The sequence below is a fragment of the Rhineura floridana genome, chromosome 17 (assembly GCF_030035675.1).
Source record: "Rhineura floridana isolate rRhiFlo1 chromosome 17, rRhiFlo1.hap2, whole genome shotgun sequence".
Classification (NCBI taxonomy): domain Eukaryota; kingdom Metazoa; phylum Chordata; class Lepidosauria; order Squamata; family Rhineuridae; genus Rhineura; species Rhineura floridana.
The window spans coordinates 1,692,735-1,706,793 of record NC_084496.1 but is presented as its reverse complement, the minus strand read 5'-3'; the positions used below and the strand labels follow the sequence as shown (position 1 = coordinate 1,706,793).

The 14,059-nt window shown below is 50.7% G+C and overlaps 1 protein-coding gene across 4 annotated transcripts in view; it reads right to left on the bottom strand.

Moving 5' to 3' along the window:
• CASKIN1 (CASK interacting protein 1) overlaps positions 1-10,095 on the bottom strand; it is a 92,330-nt gene extending 82,235 nt beyond the window's left edge. For 2 of the 4 annotated variants that reach the window (XM_061600043.1, XM_061600045.1), the window contains exon 1: positions 9,711-10,095. In XM_061600043.1, coding sequence (XP_061456027.1) covers positions 9,711-9,804 — 94 coding nt within the window. In that variant the 5' untranslated portion in view covers positions 9,805-10,095. The remainder of the gene's footprint in view (positions 1-9,710) is intronic. The other 2 variants (XM_061600044.1, XM_061600046.1) reach the window with 1 other exon arrangement.
• Between the last annotated feature and the right edge of the window lie 3,964 nt (positions 10,096-14,059).

Sequence of the window (14,059 nt, the reverse complement as noted above, 5' to 3'; positions counted from 1 at the left end):
AGTGCAGTCAGAAACACCAAAGGCAAGGAAATCCTATTATTTGTTATTATCTGTTGTTTTTGTTGTTATAGTAATATTTATTATCTGCCCTTCACCAGTAGGTCCTAGTGCGGGCTACAGAAATGTAAAATACAATATTTAAACTATATTAAAACTACTCAAGATACTCACACATTTTGGGGAGGTTACTGGAGCTTGAATTGCTTCATTAATAAATTTAATAAAAATCAAACCATGACAACCATTAGCATGTATGCAAAGTTAGGACTTTTTGCCCCAATGTGCTTCACTTTACACTTGTTCACATTGAGTTGCATTTGCCATTTTACTGCCCATTCTTTTGGCAATCCTTTTGTCAGTTTAACCACCTGGAACAATTTGGTGTCATCCACAAATCTGGCCACCTCACTGCTCGCCCCGAACTCCAGACCATTTATTAACAAGGTAACGGGAGCAAGAAGGACAAGAAAGCTTTGTGGCCAATTTCTCCCAGCTGAAATGTGAACAACAATATCCTTCTCAAAGGAGGGGCCCCACACTGAAAAATGGGCCGTTGACTTGGGCAAAGGAGCCATTGTTCCAGTTAGGAAGAACAGTTTCCACTTGGCAAAGACCCCAAGACGGATGTCAGATGCTACTCTCCATGCATGCTACAGGAAATGGCTTTCTTCCCCATCAACGTTTACTGATCTGGGAACATCGAAACATGGCTATTGCAGGGCTGGAAGGCGCATTATCAGGCAGCGGTTTGTCAGGACTGCGAGGCTCCTTCGGCCGGTGGCACACCAGCTATGACTCTACCTGGGCAGAGATACTGAAGCGGTCCACGTTTTGCAAGCCACCACGTTTACTATTGTAACACAGCCTCTCCCAACCTGGTGCCCTCCAGATGGTTTGGCCTACAACTCCCATCAGCCCTCACCAGCATAGCTGTGTGATGCTTGAGCAGATGGGAACTGCAATGTAAAATATCTAGTGGGCATCTAGAACATGCCCCAGAAGGGGCAACGAAAGATCTGGCTAGGCTGTTACTTCCCACCTTATTTGATCTCACATCCGTTTTCCTTTACTAATTCCCAGGATGTGCAGTTTCACAGCATCTCTGGGTCGCTTTTATGAACAACCTGGATCCCAAAGGAATAGGGAGTTGCAGTGTGCATATTCAGAAGCCTCTGCATTATTCAGCTTGGCAAATGAAAAGTCTTTGAAGAGCACAGGGGTGGGGTGGGGTGGAGGACTCTACCTGTCTCCATTATTGAAAACAACCCCTGTTGGCCACGCAGCTGCATCCATCGCAGACATGCACAACCCTCCAAGGAGTCAAGCAGCATAAGAATTCTAAAAATTATTCAGCAAACGACGCAGTGTTATCAGCAACACCTGGCAGCAACAGGTGTCTGGTGCAATCAACTGAGGCCTTGAATGCAAAAGGGTCACAAAGACTTCAAACCCTATCATCCAGTGCTCCTGTCTCCCTCATTGAAAGCAACCCCTGTTGGCCACATAGCTGCATCGTGCACATGCTCGCACACACACACAACTCTCCAAGGCTCGAAAGAGTCAAGCAGCACAAGAAACCTACAGATTATTTTTAGTGGGGTGGGGATGAGAAGGATTTGGCTTTGGAAAATGCATTGTATTGCGAGTAATTTAGGTTGTTTTTATTCTTCTCTTTGTATCTGTTTTTAAGTCATGCTGAGCTCATTTTTTGGGGAAAAGTGACTACTAAAAATAATAAATGAAATTATTAAGCAAACTGTACAATGTTGTCAGCAAAACCTGACAGCGGCAGGAGTCTGGTGCAATTGACTGAGGCCTTGAATGCAAAAAGCTCACAAAGACTTCAAAACCCATCATGCAGCGCCTGAAGGCCACACTCAGCAGCATGTGGGCAGTGGGGGGTGGGAGGTGCATGCCAATGGGCATGGCTGAAGCCAGACGTCTACACAGCCTGAGCTGATGGTGGGCGGGCGTGTGAACACACTGGCTGTTCCACAGACTGAGGGCAGCACAGCACGTGAATACGCCCTCCCCATCACAACTGTGAATAGCTGTTGGATGGGCTGCCGCAGGGATAGCCAATGTGGTGCCCTCCTGAAGTTGTGGAATACAACTCCCATCAGCCCTCACCATCGGCTATGCTGGCTGTGGCTGATGGGCCTTGGAGTCCAACACATTTGGAGGGCAGCACGCTGGTTACCCCTGGGCTGAAGGGAGCATCCTCATTTACTAGGGAAGGACGGCAAGTGAGCCGGGAGAGCAGCAGGGAACCTGCGAAACTGGAGAGTGGTGGGAGGTCTGTGGCTTGGGGAGCCTCCAAGGAGCACCGGAATAGGCGGCCTTATGCAAAGTCAAACCGCTGGTCCATCTAGATCAGTAGTGTCTGCACTGACTGGCAGCAGCTCTACAGGATTCCAGGCAGGGAATCTTTTCCCAGCCCTACCTGGAAATGCCGTCGGGGGTTGAACCTGGGGCCTTCTGCGTGGAAGGCAAGCGCTCTGTCGCTCACATACGGTCCTTCCCCTAAAAGGAAAGCAAGATTCTAGTCCTCACTACAGTAGGGCCCCGCTCATACAGTGGGTTACGTTCTGGACCCCCGCTGTAAAGCGAAAACCGCTGTAAAGCCGATCCCATTGACTTACATTGACCAAAATGGTGCCCGGCGGCAAAAAAACACCGTAAAAGTGGAACAAGCGCTGTAAAGTGGGGCCTTTCTACAATTCACAACCACTGTATTAGCAGAACGCTGTAAAGTGAAGCGCTGTAAAGCAGGGCCCTACTGTACTCTAAATAAAGGGCTGATTTAAACAGAAACAGAGGAAACTGCCTTATACTGAGTCAGACCATTGGCCACCTGGCCCAGAACTGTCTGCAGTGCCGGCAACAGTTCCCCAGGGCTTCAGGCAGGGCTCATCTCCTGGAGAGACTCTCTCAGTATGTGAGGAGTGTTTCGCTTCACTACCAGCTCTGAACATTCAACTTGTAGTGGGCAGAATGAACTCTGTACAAGTTCAGACGTTCAGGGGACTCCTGCACCCACTGGTGGGCACAAAGTGGCTGGATTCATGTCGTCCTCGCTCTGATCACCAGGAGGAGGAGGAGGAAAGTTGTGGGCCAGGACCAGCCCCAACTAGCAACTCTACAGGCTGATGGTGCCTTCCGTAATTGGTGGCATCTGTGCAATGTGGTCACCTTCTGGCAAGACGTCACCATCCTACAGATGTCTAGGAAATCTTGGAGCGCCAGCTATTGCAAGTGTGGCTGGCAGATTAACACAAACACTTCCAACGTGATTTTAAGGGGCCATTCCACCAGAGCATCGAGGTTTGGCAGGAGCACACTTGTGGGGTCTGTGCTTGTGGGATCCGGGGCCCACACTTTCCCCTCCGCTTGCAAACAGGAATACCTTACACACACACACACACACACACACACACACCCCTCCCTCTAAATCTCTCTTTTTAAGCAACAAAGATGTTCAAGAGAAACCACCAGGCACAAGGGCAGCTCCTGCTGAAGCTATCATAGCTAAGCTGCTTTGGAAAGCTTTAAAGAGATTGTTGGGAGCTTTGAGACAATTAAAGGGGAAGAATCAAGCAGCAAGACTAAGGACAGGAGCACTTCACGGCAGAACGGCGGGGAGGAGGCTGCCTCTTCCTCCTCGGTCCTATAAGCACCTCCAAAGAGCTCTGCTGCATCAAACCAAAGGCCTAGCCAAGCTTTTAGCTGGAGGGCCACATTCCTTCATGGATAGCCTTCTGGGGGCCACGTACCAACCGTGGATGTGGCCAGGCAAACCACGCTCTCCATCCAGGCAAGAAAGATCAGTGTATCCCCACAGCTCAGGGACGCCTCCAGCCAGGCAACCAGCACAGCCAGTGAGGGGGTCAGCCTGGAGAGGTGCCAAGTGCTTGCGAGCCTCCCAAGGGCCGGATAGAGGGGCCTGCAGGACCACATTTGGCCCCTGGGCCTGTTTCCCATCCCCGACCAGTTGCCAAGCAAGAATTTCTGGGAAATGGAGCGATGCGACAGTCCCCTCCTGCCGTTGTTCGTTGTCACTGAGAGGAAAAGACCAAACCTTCCAAAACAGACTGGGTTTAGACTGTGCAGAAAACACAGAGGTCTGTTTGCTCACTCAAGGATCCCAGCAGAGAACTGGCTAGGCCACCAGCGGAGGTGAACACTCAACTGTTTGGAGTATGTTTTTCTTCTGATGTTAAATGGTTTCATTTATGTTTGCCATCTGAGCCCCTTCAGGAGGAAGGGCAGGATATAAATTCAATAAATCCCTCTCCTTCTCCTGGGCAGCACATCCAGTCACACATGCCGGCATGCCAGTTGCCAAGTGCAGTGCCAGTTGCACATGTGAACGCATCTGCCAAAGACTGCTGCTGCAGATCAAACTTTTACACCACCCAGTGCAAACTCAGGAAAATACAGTCCTTTTCAGTGGCGAACAGTTACATGCATGTGTGAACCTTCAAAAGCTATAATTTGCTACCATACGCCTTCACCAAAGACACCTACCCATCCTCCTTCTCTCTTTCACCCTCGCTTACAAACTCACACACACAGATGCTGAAGAGAGAGATGTGATATTTTGGCAGTCCCTCAGCCACCAATTATACACGATGCTGCAAGGCAACCAGAGCTGAGATGGCAATAAAAATGTCTTCATATAACTGCATCAAAGATGAAGGAAGAGGCAGGTGGGACTGTCTGCATGCGCTTTGCAGTTCTTTCCTAAACTTCTATCAGCAGAGGAGTGGTTGTTCCAAATGGAAATTGGAGGCAGGTGCTGCATCACTCTTCGGCCTGGAAGAACATGGATGCCCTATTCCCTGGAGGTCTGCTCTGGGAGTGCTGCTGACGGGACCGAGGGAAGCCCAGAGTCAGTGGATGTCACAGAGCAATGGCAGATGGCCTTTTCTGTAGATGGGTGGCACTTTCGATATTTAAATCTATTTATTGCTCAAGGCCAAGGATGGGGAGAAATTCTGTTTAGTTTGCATTTGAAGCCGAATCTATCAAATCCACACTCTCTGAAACAACATGAGAACTGAAACACAGCCATCCTTTGAAATCCGCACATATCCAAATTTTGCAACGCATGGCTCCCCAACCACAAACAATGTTTACAAAAATGTATCTGTTAGGGGAAAGTCTGCATAAAAATGAGTATCAGTGAAAATAGACAAAAATGCATCATATTAGGAGAAAGCCTTGCAAAAACACGTACATCAGTCAAAACTGCATATGTTTAGTAAGAAACATTTGCCCTAAACTGCTGATGAATTTTCATGTGGGTTTTTTTAAAAACACAGGGGCAGCCAACTTGGTGTGCCCTCCTGACGCTGTTGGACTAGGGGGCCCCTCCAGTCTGATGCATTCTGCAGCATACCATTGGTGCAATAGCAGCGTGGATGGAGATGCCCCCCTTGGATAGCCCAGGAAGACAGTTGCTACAGAAAACATTCACAGGTGGGAAAGGGCAGAGGGGGAGAAGAGAGATGACTTCATCCCCGCATGAAGCCTGTGTACGTGGACATCCCCCTCACGCCCATCTCCTGCTCAGTTCCCACACAAGTGAGAAGATGGGCCTCTCCGTTTTTCCGCTTGTGACTTTCAACACAAACACTAGGAGCTAGTGGATCTGCCACTGTGTGTATGTCTTGAGGTCAGTGGATGAGGGCCATCTGGTGGTCCCTGCGCAGGATGAAGCACACAGCACCAGGGTCTGTGGGAGGGCCTTTTTGGTGATGGCTCCACATCTGAAGAATGCTCTCCCTACTGGGGCATAACTGTCTGTTTTTTAGGAAACTGGTGAGGATGCACCTCTTTCAGCAGGCTTTTGGATGAGGGTATCAGCAACTGACATAATGTGTGAATAATGTGGCCCTGATGATTATTATGAATGGCAAGTATATAATTGCTTTACATTTTTTTATATTTTATGGATATGATGTTATGCATGTATGTTATGCTGTTTATTATTTTACTATGCCTCAAACTGCCCTGTGGCCTTTTGACAAAGTAAGGTATACACATTTCTTAAAGAAATAAAATGGGCGGGCTTCAGACAAATCCAGTTTCCTACAGCAGGTTGAGGAACCTTTGGCCCTCCAGATATTGCTGAACTACAACTCCCATCAGCCCCAGCAAGCACAGCCAATGGCTACGGAGGATGGGAGTTGTAGTTCAGCAACATCTGGAGGGCCAAGGGTTCCCAATCCGAGTACGCTAAAGAATAGTCCCAAGCGATACATGTGTTGGTTGCGTTCATCATACCACATTTTTAGGTGTTCACATGGAACACCTCATCCATGGTGCCCCCAAAACCATCCACTTAAACACCTTCCTGCAGCAGCACCAGGATCTCTTGATGCAAAATAAATACCCAGGTTCCAGTGGGGTGAGGCAGTTGTCTGAGGCAGTTGTCTTAAGATGCTTTCTAAGACACCCTCTCTGACCACCAGGCCATGGTCAAAGCAGCTCTGAACTGGAGGCAGCAGTTCCAGAAAGCTGGTGTGCGTGTGCGCGTGCATGCATGCACATTCTGGAGTGTGCGAGTGTGAAGAAACCAAACTCAACGCTGCATCACCTACAATCACAGCCAGGTCTCAAAGGCAAGAAGTGTTTGTCCAAAGGCCAAGAGAGCTGCAGTCAGCATTACAACAAAGTCCTGGCATTGAGCAATTGACACCAACACACACAGAACCATGAACCTGACAAGGCAGCAGGCAGCACAAAGTTTCCCCGATCTCTCTCTCTCTCTCTCTCTCTCTCTCTCTCTCTCTCTCTCTCACACACACACACACACACACACACACACACACAAAATGCTCATCAGGCTTCCAGCCAGCCTAAGAGTTCAGGGGGGCGCCAAAAATGTGAGGGGGATTTTCTGTAATAAATTTAACATTTTTTTTGTAAAACAAATTAAGGGCAGACAAAATTAGGGGGTGGGGGCCCCTAGATGCCCCCAAGCTACAGGCCTGGTGCTCACCCAAAATGAACGGCGCCACCGTTGTGGCTGATGAATGCCACCTTTTGAGTGCCATGCATACAGAAATAAAATGAGTGACATAACTCCTGCGATCGACCAGGACGAGGAGCAGGCAATCTGAAGAAGGAAATACATTGTAATGGGAATAGGATCATGAGTTCCAAGGTGGTCCAGCTGCAAAGCTACCCCAGAAGGCCACCAATGAAGACAGGCACCAATCCAGGTAAAGCAGCCCAAGATCCCTTGCACTGGAACGTGCAATGCACCCCCACCATCCTTCGTGGGATTCCCGGGGCAAAGCTGTTAGGGTGCACTGCACGAAAAGTCTCTTGAGCTGGCCTTGGGGTTCTGGAGGAAGCAGTGTGGGGCATCCAACCAGCTGGGGGGGGAAGGGGGCTAGAGGCAACAGACCCTCTTAACAGCCTCTATTTCTACCCACATCCAGGAAACTGCCTTCTGCCAAGTGAGACAACTGATCCATCTAGCTTAGTATGGTCTACACTGACTGGCAGTGGCTCTCCAGGGGTTCAGGCAGATGCGGCATCCACTGAGCCACAATGGCCCTTCCAAGGCCAGCACTCCTATTGGGCCATCTTAACTCGGCACAGGGCCTCCTTCAGCTGCAGCCCTTTTCTGAATCAGGAGGCAACTGCTGGCCCAAGCACAACAGGCTGTAATTTAACCTTGATTTCTCACCCACAGTTTACGAGGGGCAAGGCAAGCCACAGAACTAAACACGCTGCCCCTGCCCAGAGAGAGCATGAAAGACTGTGAGAGCACCTAATAACCATTTTCTTCTTGGGACTAACCCAGCCCCAAATCCCTCAACTCCTGCCTAAGGCACAGAAGCAAAAGCCAGGACTACTCAACTGGCAGCTCAAATGCCGAAGCACCCACCACCCTGGACAGTTTTCTGCAAAATGCCATATACACAATACTAATACATTAGTGGTGGATTTATACCGGACTGTCCACACGTAATTGGTTGTTTGTCGATATTTCCCCAGTATTACCACATTATTGTCATCCAGAGAGGCGCTCCTGCACTCTGTAGTGCAACAAAAGTGGGACGAAAAATAATGTGGCATTAAAAGTTACACGATTCCAGCAGAAAGCTATGGCACAAAGCAACATGTTAACCCTGGTCATTTTGCAGGCCAAGCACAACCAGCATTGAACGCACAATCATGTATAAGTACCCCAATACCATCCTGAGCACAAATCATTTGGAATGCACAATAAAAAGGATTTCCGGAGAGATCCTACATTGCCAAATTCCCACGCCTTGGCCTTCACAGCCCATTTTTGGTGCAAGGGAGAAGCCGAGGCTCAAACACTCCATACATCACTGAGCATCGACAGAGAATCCTCACACACATCCAAGGACCAGTTAGATGGGCTTCTTTCCACAGCAAGCAGTGATGCTTCCAGACAGAGTGGAAACCTGACACCCTCTTCTAGAAAGGAAGCACCAATCTGATGCCAGTTCCCCACAGTTAAGATATCCAAGGCAGTGCAAAAAAAATGCAGTCCCCTCTCCAAAAATAAAAATAAAAATCCAGCAATCCCTGCACCCCACCACAGAGGAAGGAAAGTGGGTAGGAAAGGACTGGCAAAACCAACCATAAGGGTGAGGAGGGAACCACAGTGACATTGTTCCCCTCAAGTCAGATGGAAAGGGCCACTAATTCCAGGCCAAGGAGGAAATGGTGCCCGTATTCCTTTGCCAGCCCATCTCACACTTTTCAGAGCGCAGAAGGAAAGCCACAGCAGCGACCTATTATCTGAAGAGCACATACTACGGCTGAACATGGGTACAGTGCCAATGATGGACTAGGTGCTGCGCACAGGCTTGGCATTCGGACATGAGCCCTTCAGGCCCTCGGAACCACTTTTTCGCCAGGGAGATTTTCAGCCTTCCTGAATGTGCTGGGTTCCAGCACCAAGGCAATTCTCTTCCATCACAGACACCCAATAGAAATGCAACCTTGGACACCCCCTGGTGTGCAAGGGGGGCGGGGGCGCATCTCTCACCCAGCTGCACTGGAGTTTAAAGCAAGAAGGAGCCCCCCCCATTGCTGAGTGTGGCACCTTCTCCACCCAGATGCCACTCTGCTATGCAGGAGGGTGGGTGGGTGCGAAGCAGCATGTGGCAAGGCGAGTAACACTGAATTTCATTTCTCCCCCCCCCACTACACACACACACACACCACCAGCGTGAAGCCTTGTTACGTGGGCCAGCTCCAAGCGCCGCTCCGAGGTGGCACTCTGGAACACCCACATCCGGCCATGTTTGGGCAAACCCCAGCAGGAAAAAGCTACCCCCACCCGCCAGGAGCCCTGCCTTGGAGGTGGGCTCAGAGCCAGACAAACCCACGGCGGCTGGGGCTGCTTTCAAGGCAGCCCCCATGGCAACCTGGAATCGGGGCTGAGCAGAAATCTCCCTGGCTGGGGGTGTGTGAAGGGGGGTAATACCTACTCGGGAGCAGGCAGCGTCATGCAGAACAGCCCCCTCCCCCGCAAATAGCTTCCTTCTGCCATCTGGAGAGGGGCGCTGGGCATCCCTCCGGGCATAAGGCGCAGGGCACCACTCTGGAGTGCCCCCTCCCGTAATTATTATTGCCAAAAGGGGGGGGAGGAGCAGAGAGATGATATTCCGGTGGTTGGCGGGGCGGGGGCGCCGCGGGGGGCTCTGCTAACTCACTGGCTTTGCCCGGCTTGGGCCTCTGCAGCAGTTTCTGCACGGCGCCGATGTCCTCCGCCTTCACCGCCTGCATCAGCTCCTGGTCCTTGCCCATGGCTGGCGGCGAGGGACGGCCGGGGCGCTCAGAGCCGGCGCATCCCAGCCGCCTCGGATCCGGCCCGGGGGAGGGCGCAGCGGCCGCGGCTTCTCTTCCTCCCGCTGCGGCTGCAGCTGCGGCGCGCAATGGAGACGTGCGGCCGGGGCGCAGCGCCTCGCAGGCGGGCGGGGACCGGAGGGGGCTCGGCTGGGCTCTCCTTCGCGGCGGCGGCGCTAGTGCTGCTGGCCCGGAGCGCTCCGGCTTCTCGCTGCTGCTGCTGCCGCCGCCGCCGCCTCTCCTGCCGCCTTCCCTGCCGCCACCACCGACGGCGGCAGCAGCAGCAGCGGCGGCGAGCCCTCCATGGCCGGGGGGCGCCGGCGCTGCAAACACGAGACGGCGCCTCGCCTCTCCGCGGCGCTCCTGAAGGAAGGCGGGTCCCGACGCAGCCTTCAAGCCGGGAGGGGAGGGGAGCTCCCTCCTTTCCCCCTGGAGGCGCTTGAGGTCGCCGCTGCGAGGTTGTGGCAGCGCCGCCTAGAGAGTTCCTGAGTGCGTGCAGAGCGCCCGGCCCAGTGGACAGAAAGGGTCGATGGCCAAGCCGGCTTCGGAGCCAAAGACCAGGCATGCACCTGAAAAGGGCCCGTTTCGGGAGTGTCCTGATAAAGAGGAGAGGGCTACTGAGCAGGTGCAGAGGGCCTTGCTGCTGGCTGGGCCCCACCTCTCTCGCGGGACTAGAATGACCTATAAGGGCCGGGGATAGCAGTCTCTGAGCGTGAGCAGAGGGCTTTGATTTCCCCGCAGGAGGTTACTTAGCAGAGAAGGAAAGGCTCTATACATTTTTATTTAAATAAGTTTAAAAAATACACCTTTTCATGCTGATTTATTTATTCCATAAATTGACACCCTGCTTTTCCTCCAAGGAGCTCAAGGCTAGGTGGTCCTCTTCCCCTGACCCCAAGTTATCCTCACAACAACCCTCCTTCCTTCCTTCCTTTAACAGGAGACAAAATGGCTCAGTTGTTGTCCCCATTTTACAGGTGGGCCACTGACAGGGCCAAGGGTGCATATGAGACACTTGGCCGAGGCTTCTCCCTTAAGCCTTGCGCCCTGCGACATTTGTGGAAGGAACAAGGCATCCCTGTTCTGCTCCAGCCTGGGAATGAGGCGTCTTGAAGGGGTATCCGGCCAAGCCACCCACCCATCCGCTCTTAGAACTTGCCAGCTGCTCTGGCTCAGGACCAGCTTTGGCATTTGAACCCGCAACTGCGTAGGTAGTGGCAAACTGCTGGGGAGGAAGGCTTCGACTATTAGATCTCTCTGGGGGCTGGCAGTGTGGCTGATACTGATCTATAAATAAAATGCAGGTTTTTCCCTGGCTGCCGTTCCTCTGGAGCACTCTTCCACAAACTGGTGCCCTCCAGCTATTTTGGACTACACCTCCCATCCTCCAGAGCCATCATGGCCAAATGGGAGGCATGATTTATTTATGTATTGTTATTTAAATTTGTATGCCACTTTTCCATATCAATGTGCTCAAAGAGCCTCACAACAGATCAAAGGCACAAGTCGCTACATAAGTAGCAATCAAATACTAAATAATTTAAAAACATAAGTGTCCAACAAATAACTCATTACATGAACATTAAAATAATATTTAAAGCAATCCATCAATTCATGCATATCAGTTGATGGCAAACGTCATAAACATTCCAATACAAAAATGCCAGGAAACAGTCTGCCCCCCAGCTGAGAAGTTACAGCCTCTGCTAGATGACAGGAAAAGGTTCACAGCAACAACTCCTTTTATCTTGGTCTCAAATGCCAGCCACAGTGCCCACAGCTTATTTATTTATTTCATTTGTATCTCACTTTTCCTCCAAAAAGCTCAAGGTGGCGTACAAACACAGATGTCCCCCCCTCCTGATTTTATCATCACATCAACACTGTGAGGTAGGTTAGACTGAGAAATATAGTGACTGGCCCAAGGTCACCCCAGTGAGCTTCATGACCTGGTCTCTCAGGTCCCAGTCCAACACTCTACCACTACACCACACTGCCCCCCTTAAAAAGAAAATAATGCTGGAATTGGCAACCCAGAGCACAACTGCCAGGGGGCTGAAAGACAATCACCCAACATTGTTATCTGAAAATGACCCTGGAGGTAGGATCGGAACCACTGTAAAACAGTGCCTCTCATACCCACCTCACAAAGTCGGCCCAGAAGGATACCATGGTCAACAGTATCAAAAGCCGTCAGGAGATCAAGTAAGAATAACAGGGTTGTACTCCCCCATCCTTCTCCTGACAAAGTCATCCATCAGAGTGACCAAGGCCAATCCAGTCCCATAACCAGGCCTGAACCCAGACTGGGATGGGTCAAGATAATCTGTTTCATCCAAGAGTACTTGCAATTGGGGTGCCACAATTTATTTTTATTTATTTATTTAAAATATTTATACCCCGCCCTTTTTCCAAAGAACCCAGGGCGGCTTACAAAAATAATCATGAAGAGTTAAAACAGTAAATATACAGAATTAAAATAGTTAAAATGAATTAAATCAAATACAAGATAAGAGTTAATTACCAATTCAATTAAAAGCCCGTCTGAATAGGATCGTCTTCACCTTCCCTCTCAATCACCTTCCCTAAGAAGGGGGTATTTGCGACCTGATAGTAGTTGTCAAAAACAAATGGGTTCAGGGTGGGCTTTTTCAGGAGTGGTCAGATCACCACCTCTTTCAGGGCGGCACTCCCTCCTACAATGATGTGTTGACCACACCCTGGATCCACTCGGTCAAACCCCATTGGCAAGCTTTAATAAGCCAAGAAGGGCAAGGGTAGAGAGGACATGTTGCTGGTTGCATCATCGCAAGCACCTTGTCCACATCAGGCCACATCAACTGAAACTGATCCAGCAGACGTTGTACTGGACACCTTACTGGGCACTACAGTAGATGTGGATGGCGCATCAAGACTGCTATGGAGGCAAGCAACTTTACCCTCAAAGTGCCTTGCAAACAATTCACAGTGGGCCTCCGAAGGGTCTAAGACTCCATTTCCTGGAGTTGATGTCAACAGACCCTTGACAATATGGAAAATCTCCACTGGACAGCTACTTGAGGATGCGATGGGGGCAGAGAAGTGGGCCTTCTTCGTCGCCCTCACCACCACACAGTAGGCACAGTTATGATGTTTTACTCGTGCCCAATCAGCCTGACAGCATGTCTTTCACCACTTGCGCTCTAGCCATCATCCAGCCTGTTTCATTGCCCTTAGCTCACTGGTGTACCAAGGTGCAAACTGGGCTCCTTAATGCCGGAGAGGGCACTCAGGGGCAACTGTGTCAAGAGCCCAACATGCCTCACTGTTCCACAGCGTGACAAGGGCTTCAACAGTCACCTGCTCTATCTACTGGGAACTCCCCCAGGGCATTCAGGAATCCAATGGGTTCCATTAGTCTCCGGGGGGGCAGACCATCTTAATCTGTCCACCACCCCTGCAGGGGAGAATCAGAGCCATAAGTCTAAACTTCATCAGGAAGTGATCTGACCATGACAATGGGTTGACATCCACTCCCACTATCTCCAGACCACCCCTTGCTCCATTTGGAGCAAAAACCAAGTCGAGGGTATGCCCTGCCCTATGTGTCGGGCCAGTGACAACTTGAGACAGCCCCATGGTCATCATGGAGGCCATGAAGTCCTGAGCCAGAACACTAGAGGCAGCCTCAGCATGGATATTGAAATCACCCAGGACTATTGTTCTGGGCTCCTCCAATACCACAGCCAAGATGGTCTCCACCAGCTTGCCCAGAGAAGCTGCCGGGCAGCAGGGTGGATGGTATACCAGCAGCAACCATAGTTTACTGTCTCCTTGACCTGACACCAGGTCAGATCAACTCCTCCCAGTTCACCCACCCAGGTCTCAGTAATGCACACCAAATTGGCACCTTCATCCACGATCAAATCATGGATGAGTGTGGTCTTATTGTGCACTGATCTGGTATTAAACAACAACACACACAGGCCAGTGGGCTCAGCAATGGGGAACCCATCCATGAGAGGAATGGGAGCAAAAAACAAGGTGTAGATAGCCTTGCCCTCATATTGTATGGTAGCTCCCCACCTCCCCATGGCTATACCTCCCTATACCCATGATCTACCCTACCTGTTTAACCTATACGCAGAACATATCATACGGAAAGCAGGATTGGACCAAGATGAAGGAGGTGTGAAAACCGGAGGGAGAAATATAAATAATTTAAGATATGCAGATG